The sequence below is a fragment of the Podarcis cretensis genome (genome assembly GCF_951804945.1).
Source record: "Podarcis cretensis genome assembly, chromosome: 3".
Taxonomy (NCBI): domain Eukaryota; kingdom Metazoa; phylum Chordata; class Lepidosauria; order Squamata; family Lacertidae; genus Podarcis; species Podarcis cretensis.
Genome location: NC_137172.1, coordinates 56,079,003 through 56,092,476, shown reverse-complemented (window position 1 = coordinate 56,092,476; position 13,474 = coordinate 56,079,003). Strand labels below are relative to the sequence as shown.

At 39.6% G+C, this 13,474-nt stretch overlaps 1 protein-coding gene across 13 annotated transcripts in view; it reads left to right on the top strand.

Annotated features, from left to right (window-relative positions):
- ARID1B (AT-rich interaction domain 1B) overlaps window positions 1-13,474 on the top strand; it is a 365,703-nt gene that overhangs the window by 233,592 nt on the left and 118,637 nt on the right. For all 13 annotated transcript variants that reach the window (XM_079971468.1, XM_079971467.1, XM_079971476.1 and 10 more), the window contains one exon: window positions 11,502-11,745. In XM_079971468.1, the coding sequence (XP_079827594.1) occupies window positions 11,502-11,745 (244 nt within the window). The remainder of the gene's footprint in view (window positions 1-11,501; window positions 11,746-13,474) is intronic.

Genomic DNA, 13,474 nt, shown 5'->3' with positions numbered 1-13,474 from the left:
TTTGAGGTCCATAAAAGATAGACATTAAGCATTAAAAGAACCCTCCCTCCATCCCTCCAGAAGCCTTCCCTTTGTGAGCCTCAAATAAGACTACAAGATTCCAGTTCAAGGGTGTCTGAAATCCTACAGAGAAGCACTCCTCTTAAGGGCTGTGGGTACACTACAACAGTTTGCTGCAAGTCCACACTTGGTTCTTCTAATACTGAATATGATTACCCTATTCCTAGCAATATGACAGTGATTTTATGCTATGCACAGATGTCCCCAGCATATTAGCTTGTAAATTTAAATTTAAAAGAAAGAAAGAAAGAGGCAGCAAATAGCCCAGGAGCCATGGAATGTTGAGGGTGCCTGTCAGAAAAGGTGAGAGTGGCTTGGTTTCAGTCTGCAATACCTTTTAATATCTTGGTCATGAGAATCAGACTTGAGTGATTTCTTTCTGAGTAGGGTGGGGTAGGGTAATAGAATATCCCAGTATAGCATGGTGAAAGAGGATTGCTTGTTTCCACTATTTGGTCATCTGTGTCTGCACAGTGAGGTTCCATTCTACCTATTGTGACTCATACTCATGATAAGCCATGAATTTGTGAAATCCCTTTAAGCATTTTTGCTGGTGACTGACCATCTCACGTCATATACTAGTATAAATCTGATAACAAAGTGTGTGTACATGCACATATGTATATATATATATATAGAGAGAGAGAGAGAACAGGGGTTGGACTAGATGACCCTTGGTGTCCTTTCCAACTCTATGATTCGTGAGAGAGAGAGATTAACAAAGCAGAGTATTTTTTATTTATTTGGCAAAACCTTTCAGCTTCTACCTCCATCAGCTGCTCCGATCAAAATGGAATGATGCTGTTTTCAAGGTGGCAGTTATAGAGTTTTGAGGATGGAATGCCCAGAAAGGCTTCATTCACTGAAGCTAAGCGATGCTGGCACTCTCCTCCAGGTTATATAACACACCTGCGTCTAAGTAGATTTTCTGTGTTTTTTGGTAGATACTGAGTAAATTTTTTAATGTGCTAATTTGTTTGCAGTTGCTATAGAATACTGGTTGTGTCTAGTTTATAGTACGTTGTTGTAATATACAGTGGTGCCCCACAAGACGAATGCCTCGCAAGACAGAAAACTCGCTAGACGAAAGAGTTTTCCGTTTTGGAGGTGCTTCGCAAAACGAATTTCCTATGGGCTTGCTTCGCAAGGCGAAAATGTCTTGCGAGTTCCTGCGGGTTTTTTTCCCTCCCCCCCCCTTTTCTAAGCCGCTTATCCGCTAAGCCGCTAAAAACCGCTAAACCGCTAATAGCGGTAATCCACTAAGCCGTCAATGGGCTTGCTTCGCAAGACGAAAAAACCGCTAGACGAAGAGACTCGCGGAACGGATTCTTTTTGTCTTGCGAGGCACCACTCTAATGTAAAAGAACACATGATTCCAAATGATTCATCCTATTGTTATTGCTTCCAAAATTGTACATGATAAACAGGGGGGTTTTTAGAAGTAAGACCCTACTTTGAAACATATTGGGCTGCTGTTCTTTTCTACTTTAAATGCGTATTCTTTATACTTTCTAGTATTAAAAAAGGGATATATGTCAGGCAGTACTTAAATCTGGTGTGCTTATGGTTCTTAGTAGGCTTTACGGATTTGTTTTTAATAGCATATGGGTCATAAGAATTTATTGTTTCATAGGTTGGAAGCTATGTTTTCCAAGTACAGTGGTACCTTGCAAGACGAAATTAATTCGTTCTGCGAGTTTTTTCGTCTTGCAATTTTTTCGTCTTGCGAAGCACGGATTTTGGAAAAGCTTCAAAAATCACCAAAGTCTTCAAAAACCTCAAAAAAGGCTACCACACCATGTGCTATGAGTTGCTCCTCGAAGTCAAGTCGCAACTGCACCCCCTGAATGTACGGTTTTAAGAAAAAGGAAACAAACTTGCAAGACAAAGGAAACAAACTTGCAAGACGTTTTCGTCTTGCGAAGCAAGCCCATAGGGAAATTCGTCTTGCGAAGCAACTCAAAAAACGAAAAACTCTTTCGTCTTGCGAGTTTTTCGTCTTACAAGGCATTCGTCTTGCGAGGTACCACTGTATCTTCTTCTTTATGCACCTCAAGCCCTTTAGAATTCTCTTCTCATTGGGTTCCAGAATTCTGGAGAAAACTGTAGCAGAATCAGAGCAGCTCCATAAAAATATAAAAAATGGCTTAATTTGAGCCAGTTCTTACCATAGTTTAGTCCTGAATCTGTTTTCATTGTTAGGCCAACACTGCAGAAATACAAAATCCAGAAAATTATTTGGGTTCTTAAATAGAATAAATTATTTCTTATATTTAATATTGCCCCTCCCAAAAAAGTGTAAAAGGAGAACATCTTTCTACAGAAACTCCCTTGTGCATTTCAGATACAGTGGTACCTTGGATTACATACGCTTCAGGTTACATACGCTTCAGGTTACAGACTCCGCTAACATAGAAATATTACCTTGGGTTAAGAACTTTGCTTCAGGATGAGAACAGAAATTGTGCTCTGTTGGCGCGGCGGCAACGGGAGGCCCATTAGCTAACAGTTTCAGGTTAAGAACAGACCTCCGGAACGAATTAAGTACTTAACCCGAGGTATCACTGTGCTCTCCAAATGAATCATGAGTAAAGAATGCCCCTGACACAAGGACCATTGGCAGGATAATCATACCTAAGCCTATATGTAATTCTTGTTGAGATCTGTAAGATTACCGGTATAACTGCAAGGTACGCCATGGTATCATTTTCCTTCTAAAATCTATAACTGTTTCAGTAGGTATGAAGAAAGATTCCCTCCTGGATATATATTCTAGAGAATTGGCTCCTGTGGATGAAATTACACATTCAATTTATTATTATTATTTTAAGGAAAAGGAAAACTTCACCACATAGTGAGAAATCTGTGTACATCTTCAGTTTTTAATTTTAATCAGATTTGTAAAAATGTTAGAGCAAGGCAGTATATCTAAATTTATGATTTTCCCGCTTGCATTTTTGAATATTTGTATTCCTTTTTTCAGTTGCACAGGAAATTAAAAATGCTGTTAGCTAACTTACTGTCTAGACAATTAAACCAAAATGGTATTTTAAGATTTCTCAACAAACACTGTTAGCTGCTGCTTTGTAGTAAAAGGTGGCCTAACAATTACAAACATGGATGAATTTAAATTGATTTATTGTAGTGTTTTTCACTAGAGGTGTGTGCTTGTTAGCTAAACTGTCAGCATTAAATGAGCATTACATGTGCTGGTTTCTGTTATCTCTATGACTTCTAAACATTACTGGAAAGATCCTGACTGTGTGTTTCTATTTCTGAATGCTACAGACAGCTTTTTAGATACATATAAGGGTTAATCTGAGTTTATTTAATATATACTGCCTCTCTGGCAAGGCATTCAAATGCTAACTTTAAATAATGGTTCACAATCTCATGGACACAGTACCATTTAAAAAAATTATAACGAGTGGACAGAAGAACGTCCATAAATGCTGACTACAGAAATTCATAAATACTGAATAATGACATTCAGTATCCGGAGAGAATTTAACACATTACCGGGTCAGTATGGATAATGGCCAACAAATGTTGGAAAATGTGAATTGATCAGAAATGTTTCAGAAATAGGAATAGCTTTCCTGCCAATTTTCTGCACTGCCTAGGAAATATAAAAAGTTCCCAAGTAGAGAATCCATCTTTTGACAGGTCTCTGTGTATATTACTTAATTAAAGTTGTCAGCTTTTGTACATTATCTGATATCACTTGAAGACTACGCTTCTTGACCAGTCAAGGTGCAAATTTCCCTGTGCATATTCTGGTCACATTCTTTGTGCCTTCATGTGAATTTGTGCTGTCACTAGTATTTGTACACATTTGCCATTGAACTTGAAGTATACATAAAGTAGAGTGTGACTGACTTTAGTGATGTACTTGCTCAACACCATGTAGAATTAAATTCTTAAATCAAAAGAGATGCGGTAATTTATTAGCTGTGATGGGGTATTTCTGTATAATTAGGCTGATAACTGTATATTGGTGCTGAAGGCAAATTGGTATTGACCAAATGCTACATGGCTAATCATGGCTACAATCTTATATTTAATCTTTTCTGGGTGTTGTGCTTTCCTTATTATGTAGGATGGTATGCTGCTTTGTTTATGGCTGATTATATTTTATAATGCACTGAATTGTTTCTATTATTACAGACATGGAGAGCACTTCCTTCCTTTAAAAAAGGAGGAGAAAGCATAGTAACAGTGCTACTGCATTTGGCTGGCTTCAGTAGAAATGACTTATTACAATGAAATGTAATCAAGGCGGATTTCTAGGAATGTTCTTTGAGCATGTTGCTTTACTTATCATAAGAAGTGTGTTTCTTTGTGTTTCTGTGTCACTTTCCCTCCCCTCAAATTCTCTGGTGAGTAACCTTGGGTTTCCTGATTCTCTGTACAGTGTTTACTGCCAAGAAACTTCCCCTGCTGACTGTGATACAATTGCAAGTCTGTGAGTTATTTAGAGAGTGACTCTCCTGTTGAAGTCTGATAAGATCGTGTACCACCAGGAAGGCATAATATTATAATCCTAAACACCACATGATCCTCTTCTTTATTGCTCTTGTACTTGTCACATGGACAAGAATAAAGGTTGTGCGTGGTTGGAAGCAGAGGAGTAAAGAGGAGATAGCCGTAGATAACACCCTTACTAAGAAGTATAAATCCTGAACAGGAATGGCTTGGTTACAGTAAAGCTTTTATCTGTAAACTAGCTTTGAGGACCTGGTCATGGTATAATGACTAACATAAAGCACAGGCTGACACATTTTCCTGCTTGACGGGGTTGGACTCGATGGCCCTTGTGGTCTCTTCCAACTCTATGATTCTACATCTTTGGGGTAGCAGATAGGTAGGTAGGTAGGTAGACAGATAGATACCCCTTCCAACTCAGTCCCAAAGTTTTAACCCTAAGCAAAGCACTAAAATAAAATAAGAAGAAATGCACTGTGTACATGAAACAAACGGATATAAAAAAAAGAATAGTAGTCAGCAGTTCTTATTCCCAGGAAACCAGTGCCTTGCCAAATGCATCCTCTGAGAATGAAGCAGACTCTTCAGGCATGCCTTTGGGGATGTATGGGGACTTCTTCCCTTTAAAGGATCCCTGCAATTACCCAGTCTGCCAAGTTTCCAAAAAGATAAATGGAAGCACTGTAGCTTGAAGGTGTCTTGGTTTGAATGAGATGCAGTAAGTAAGGTCTCTTTGTTCTTTACAGGCATTGTAGATCTGATTGTACTTATAAAAGAAGAATAGAGTTGGTGCCCTGCTGACTAAATTGTCCTCTGGAGAAGTATTAGTTACAAAGCTTCTTCATTAACAAGGCTCCCTGTTTAAGCTGCTGTGGAGTAGCTTAGTGCTTAAGCTACTTCTCTTATTTGCTTCTTTCTAAACGTTAAATTGGCACACATATATGGTTAAATAGGTTTGTGACAAATAAATATACTATTGATTTTGAAAATGTATGTGTGCATAAAGAGGCTAATACAGACAGTGACACAAACATAAAAACAAATCTCTCATATTGAATAATTTGCTATGTTCACCTGTTATGTTACTATAATCATTGTCAACAGGAAAGAATTGTTGCTTTTGCTATTCATATATCTGAATTGTAAATGTAACTTGACTAGGTGGCAGTGTCATTTCTGTATATATAGTGTGAGAAACAGAAATAGAATGTCAGGTTTTTGTAAAGTCACCATCTTGAAAACAGTAAAGGCAAAATGCACTTAATTTTGAATATGGCAGAGTACATAAAAAGGTGAAAGGAAGTTTGGCTGATGTGTGTATTCTGTTTTTTTATTACATATTATATGTGATTGTGTGTATATGTGACAGAGAGAGGAGGAGGATAGTACTACTATATGTATATTGTTTGTTTGTTTGTATGTATAGTACATATAACTGCTGCTGTATGAAGCACTATATGTACACAGACATTGAATTTTCTTATGAAAGTACATGTCTAAGAAATCATAGGAGTAGGTTTTCATATATGAGAAATGCATGTATATCAACTTGTGCACAATTTTTTGGTAATAGTTTGTTGCCACATACACACGTGGCAAGTTGCATGCAGATGTTTATAATATGTATTGAATTACACATAGGATTAACACAAATATTATTACCATGTGAGGAATTTTATCTTGTACAGTGTGGTGTTTCATATATGCCAGCTTTACATTTGATCAGGATAGGATAAATATATTGATTCACTTGTGAAGAGAGCTGACTTTTTTTCCTTAGCAAAAAAACCATGCTTTTTTCTGTACTAATATCTTTCCATGAGAAGTTAAATGATCTGCAAGTTAGCCTTGTAATGTGGGAAAGAAATCCTTCTGGATTATTTTTATGGAGAATGACATACTGGTGGGGTGGGTAGGGATCGTTTTTAAAAGAGAGCATAAAGCATTTGAAAGCTGTGCCTGCTTGCTCTTCACTCCCCAGCCCCTGCTTCTTCTTTTTTGACACAGTATAGCTCTTCATGCAGAACGGCATCACGTGTGCCCCTTTTGATTTTATGAATGAGCTGTGTCAGATTTGTGAGGAAATCCCTTGAAGGCAGGCACTTGAGGAAATGCCTGGGACTTGTCAGTCACTCCACCCCCATGGGGGATTAGTAAAATGAGAAGCCGTAATGTGACCTGATGGGGGGAGGAAAAAGCCACTCTATATACCTCCCCCCTCCCTTCAAGCTTTCCTCCTCATACGCCTTCACTGAGGGAGTCAAAGATAAATGGTTGCATTACAGTGGACTCTTGGGTATTGCCTTTATCCCTGAACTGCAAATCATTTTATCCTTCGGTATGTTACATACTTAATAACATTTTCAAACATTACTTGGCCTTATAAAACAGGTTACCTGCAGTTCAAAAAAATGTTATCAGTTTCTTGGATGCTGTCTGAATGGAATGGCTACCCTAAAAGCCATATTGTGCATTATTGTAACATGTTTCCCTTGGGGGCACATGATTTCTTTCTTTCTCTTTTTTTACAATGCACAAGATCGGTATTCATTTTAAGCAACTGAACCTATCTTGAGGGAGTTTGTTTTCATATTTTATTATATTCTTTGTAGCCTGTACTTGTTTTATCAGCAGTTTCTGTTGCATTTGTTATATATTTGACTTTGTCAAAGAATGCCCTTTATTACATGAAAACAAAACTTAGTGTAAATGTTTATCAGTAGGACAAATATACTTCTCTAGAAAAAAAAGCACCCCTTTGCTTTATCAAAGTATTCCATCATGATTTTATACATAATAATTAGCAATCATTTTTAAAATACATACTGAACATATATCTCTTAATATACCGAAATTACTGCTTCATGAATTTCTGACTTCACTGCACCTGATTGCCAAGTTCAAATAATTCACAAAAACTCGTTTTCTTAATTGAATTGATCCTGGCATGTACCACAGCTCTGTCTAAAACACTGCATAATAACTTAAAAGTATCAATTGTAGATACTTCAGTATTCCTATTTAAAAGAATAAACTTTAATTAGAAAAGAAGATCCTGGGTAGAAGATTCTGTGAGGTGAAAATGTGTCTTCATTACAAATAGAACTTGTTAAGCTTAAAAAGGCTTTTTCAACAGTAGTACACATTCATCAGAGTTTTGTGACATGAAGAATGTTACTTTGATTTGCATTTCACAAATTCAACAAAAATATTTTCTTTATCATCTTCTACTGAAAAGCATTCCCAATGTGGCATGCTAACAATGTTTACCCCTTTGGCCCTATAGTGTGTGTCTACTCATACTCGTATTGTTGTATATCCTAGTGCTGAATGCATTGACCCCAACCCAAAACAGGTGCTCTAGTTCAGGGGTCAGCAAACTTTTTCAGCAGGAGGCTGGTCCACTGTCCCTCAGACCTTGTGGGGGACCGGACTATATTGGGGGGGGGGTGTGAACGAGATGCTATGCCCCACAAATAACCCAGAGATGCATTTGAAATAAAAGGACACATTCTACTCATGTAAAAACACGCCGATTCCCAGACTGTCTGCAGGCCGGATTTAGAAGGCGATTGGGCCGGATCCGGCCCCCGGGCCTTAGTTTGCCTACCCATGCTCTAGTTCATCAGCAAAGCGCTTGTGTGAGCTGGCTTCACAGATGCATCACTCTCAGGGGAGATCCATGAATGCTCAGCAACATCCACAAGGGCCAGGAAACAGATAGTTTGGCCACCATTGCCAGCTGTGACTGACATAGTCACAAAGAGCAGGTGTGTTCTCATTTGAGGGCACAAGGTAGCCTCCTTAGATTGTGCCCATTACATGGAAGTAAATATACTGATTTTAATAATAAACCTGAAACCGCAGGAAGGGATTTGTCCAATTAAGCTTGAGTCTAGTGCTGAACCTTTTCTTTTTTTTTAAAAAAGAGCATTCTATCCACTAGCCTACCCCATGCACAATGCTAAATCATGGTTTAGCATTTTGAGAAATATCAGGAACAGATGCTGGGCTTGCAGAGTCATATCCCATTTCTGTACACACAAAGCAAAGAATGCCTTTTAAATCAGGAGTGGCTAACCTGTCACCCTCCTGATGTGCCAGACTTTGTCTCAAATCGGGCCCAACCAGTATTGACAGTGGTCTGGGATGCTGGGGTTTGTAGTCCTACAACATCTGTAGGGCCAGAGGCTTATGTTTCTCCCTGTTATATCTGAATACAAATATAATGTACTGGAATCCTTTAACACTATGTCCTATTTACTCTCAGCAGCAATGGATTAAGTAAAACAGTGCCAATAGAATCTGCCAACTCCACTGGCACCAACCAGCCATAGCTTTGCTCATCGACTGTTTCCCCAGGGTACCTGTGCATGGAAGGCATTGTGCGACATTAGCTGAATTAGAGGAAGGGCCATAATTCAGTGTCAGAGCACCTACTTTGCATGCAGAAGGTCCCAGGTCCAATCCCTGTGATCTCCAGAGTGGGAAGTATGTCCTCTCTAAAACCCTGGAGGAGCCACGTAGTTTAGACAGGGGGCAGAGAACCTCCAGCTTGCGGACCTGATTACCAAAGCTGTTTCCTCCAAACCATGCCCAAATCCAGCAGGGCTCTTTGCAAGCCCCGTGCTCCTTGCAAAGGGCTGGCTCAGTACTTTGATGATCTGCTAAGCCCACCTCTCAAGCTTAGCCAGTCAGAGTAGGGGATGCTTCACTTTTGCAACCCCAATTACAACAATGGAGATGAGGTGCCTGGTGGGTTAAAACAAAATTCAGGGTCCTGCAAGAGTACCTAAATACACCCTAAGTCTTCTCATGCGTTTTTCCATCTCCACCAAGCTAAGCAGTTGGCTCCTTACCTCTCTCGCCCTGACCTAGCCACTGTGATCCACGCGACGGTCACCTCCAGACTGGATTATTGTAACTCGCTCTACGTGGGGCTGCCCTTGAGACTGACCCAGAAACTCCAGCGGGTGCAGAATGCTGCAGCAAGACTCCTTACGGGGTCTTCGCTGCGAGATCACATTCACCCGGTGCTATACCAGCTGCACTGGCTCCCGGTGGAGTACAGGATCAGGTTTAAGGTGCTGGTTTTAACCTTTAAAGCCCTATACGGCCTAGGACCCTCGTACCTATGGGACCGCCTCTCCTGGTATGCCCCACAGAGAAACTTACGGTCTTCAAATAAAAACATCTTGAAGGTCCCAGGCCACAGAGAAGTTAGGCTGGCCTCAACTAGAGCCAGGGCTTTTTTGGCTGTGGCTCCGACCTGGTGGAACACTCTGTCACAAGAGACTAGGGCCCTGCGGGACTTGACATCTTTCCGCAGGGCCTGCAAGACAGAGCTGTTCCGCCAGGCCTTTGGCCAGGGCACAGCCTGACTCCCTCCCTCGGCAATCTTCGTGGAGCTCTGGCCCAATGGTGGCCAATGGCTTGAATTTAGTTAATTTTATAATGAATGATTTTAGAGTGTTGTTTGTGCTGTACTTTTGTACTGTTTTATTGTTGTTAGCCGCCCTGAGCCTGGCTTCGGCTGGGGAGGGCAGGATATAAATAAAATTTATTATTATTATTATTATTACGTTCCCTGTCACCATGTTTTCCATCACCAGAGCTTTCATTTGTGCTTTCACAGCCATATGCCACAAAAATTTCTATATGAGATCTGTTTTTTCTTTCTGGAACTCATAGATTGGCTTCTGAATTAGTCAGAATTGTATCCTTTGATGTGGCTGGGTGATAGACAAGGAAATGAGGAAGCGTTTGCATTTGATTCTGTGATCCAATGGAATGTTTTTATTATGCCACCATTTTCTGTTATGTCATCGTTGAGAGTGAGAATAACCTTTGAAGTAACATAGGACTTCACTCTGCCAGCTCTGTGCATTTTTTTCTATTTCACAGGCATTGTGATTGTACACCACTGGTGCAACTGGCATAAATTCACTACTTGCCATAACTTTGTGTTCTGTTGGTATAGCAGAAGTGATTGCTATGTTTCCAATATTATGCCTTGTGGTTATGGAAAATAAATAAATAAAAATGGAACCCCTGAAGCCTGAGGGGTATTTTAAATAAGCTCACTGTATTTACTATAGTGGTATGTAAGCAGCACACCAGAACAAATCTTGCATTAATGTAATTTGCTAAGGGATTTGGGTCTTGCTTTTTCTATCTGATTTTAAAGTGAATAAAAGTACTGTACTGCAGCACCAGCATCATATTCAAAAACTCACCATGTATAAATGGGTTAATAGGATAAATAATTGTACAGGACAGTGTACAGGACAGTCCACTGTTCGACAGTGGAATTTGCTGCCAAGGAGTGTGGTGGAGTCTCCATCTTTGGAGGTCTTTAAGCAGAGGCTTGACAACCATATGTCAGGAGTGCTCTGATGGTGTTTCCTGCTTGGCAGGGGGTTGGACTCGATGGCCCTTGTGGTCTCTTCCAACTCTATGATTCTATGATTCTAGGACAGTCATCTAATAAACTGCAAAATAAAATACCGAGAACATTAAAATATGCACAAATGGACACCTGTGAGTGTCCTAGAAACCCAGGTAATATATATATAGAGAGAGAGCTCCATGAGTGATTCACTGGGGTTTTAGCAAAGGTCTAACTTGCAGCCACATTGTAGTAAGAAATAAGGTAAATTGAAATGTGAATGCGTTTCCCCTCTAACAGCCTTGACTTCCTAGGAAATATGACATGCCTGAGTGTGTGTTGCACATTTGTTATGCCTTTATATTGTGGGGTGGCGTGAGGAAAATCCAAACAGTGCTCCATTTGTTTAAAATTTTAGCCCCTTCTTTTCAGCTCAAGACAGTGTTTCCATGACATCTGTCTCAAATTGAAAAATGTCCTACCATCTTCTGCTGTTCCACATACTTTACCTTGGATGTTGGTTCCAACTGCTCCTTTACCAATTTCCCCCTCCCCTCTTTTTTCTCAGGATTTATCGGGTTCCATTGATGATCTGCCCACAGGAACTGAAGCAACACTGAGTTCAGCGGTTAGTGCATCAGGTTCCACCAGCAGTCAAGGGGAGCAGAGCAACCCGGCACAGTCGCCTTTCTCCCCTCATGCCTCCCCACATCTCTCCAGTATCCCTGGGGGGCCTTCCCCTTCCCCTGTGGGCTCTCCCGTTGGAAGCAACCAGTCAAGATCTGGTCCCATTTCTCCTGCAAGTATTCCAGGTAAATGGCGGGCTTAAAAAAAATATCCATCTAACCTCTACGGTTTCGTTTTTAAAATGTTTCCTTCAGCATTTGTATATGCTTTGCACTTTCCCATCATGGCACAGATCACATTTTCAATGTGCTAAATAATTCAGACATTAGATGAATTATCACATTGTGACATAAGATTTAAGTATCACACTGCCATTATAGAACTGGGTTGTGCAGGAGGTATTCTTGGTAGTTTGCTACACAAACTGGTCTCCGGCATTTCAAAAACATTGATTGTGGGTTTCCACTATTCCAAAGGACTTGAATGAAGTGACTCAACTTGTCTTAAAATGTTCCTGTCATGTGACCTTTCTCTACCTTCAGTCAGGGCTGGATTAGCCATCAGCCCAAATAAGCACATGCTTAGGGCATCAAGAAGGGGAACACCACAGAAATTTTCTGTTGCCAGATTTTTAACATTAATGGTCACAAATTGCTCAGCTGAGCATTCATTTTCCCAGTTGAAGTACATTTAAAATACCAACAGAACAAGCATGCAGCAAGGCAGGCTGAAGACCTTATCTCTACTAAGTATAGAAGCAGATGTGTTACGTAAGATTAGTTTTGAGAATCTGATCAAAGGTTTTGCAATTAGAAAAAGTAGGAGAAAATTCTTCAAAAATAAATAAACTGGAAGTATACAAAAATAAATATTTTCCATTGTTTTGTAGGTTTTGTTTCATTTCAAAAAGCAAAATTTTATTTTACAGTTTGTTATTGTTTATATTTTGAATTAGATATAGTTTATATGGGGGCACCACAATCTTCAAAGTTGTTAGGGCCTCTAAAGGTCTTAATCTGGCCCTGCCTTCAGTGAATTTTCTCTTCCTGCTCATCCTACCTTATTTGTTCTGACCTCAATCCTCTTGTATTACCACCTGTTATGTCTTGCTATGAGCATCTCCATGTGACATAGATTGGCTTCCTCTATCATTTTCTCTCTAGCAAGTCATTGTAAAACAAGCAGCTGTTGTGTTGCTGATAGCTATGACAAGACAACGCCAAAATGTACCAGGGGGTTCCTTTCTGGGAAGGCTGTTAAAATAAAGGTGTATTCCTAGGGCTTGCTGGCACGAAAGAATCCTTTACTTCTTTCCTTCCTCAAATGAGATTAAATTGGCAGCTAAAGAAACATCGAAAGGACACACACAACTAACCTGCCACATGAGCTTCCCAGTGGCTTGTTCTGTCACATGTAATGTTTAAATGCTTTTCTCCTCCGTTGCAAATTTTCTCTCCCATGTTGTTCACGATCACCCATTGCGAGTATTAGAATACATTGGCACAGCCCCAATACTAGACTATCCCCTAAAACTCAATAGGCATTTCCCCCCCTGTGCAGACCAAAAACTGTATTTCTGATAATAATTCCCCAGAGTGGCTGGGAAAACCCAGCCAGATGATTGGGGTATATATTATTATTATTATTATTATTATTATTAGTAGTAGTAGTAGTAGTAGTAGTATTAGTATTAGTATTAGTATTCTCTATAATTGTTCCCTGACAGCATTTCCACTCTGGGAATAAAATACAGAGTGGAGAATTACTATTAAGGACAACAACTTGTACAAGTTTATGAATAAATAATTTATCAAATCATCTTCCTTTATAACAATGCCACAATGTATAATTTGTGTTTTGGGGACATTAGCAATCTGTAACTTAGATTTTGGTTTTAAAAAATTTCTTTCTAAA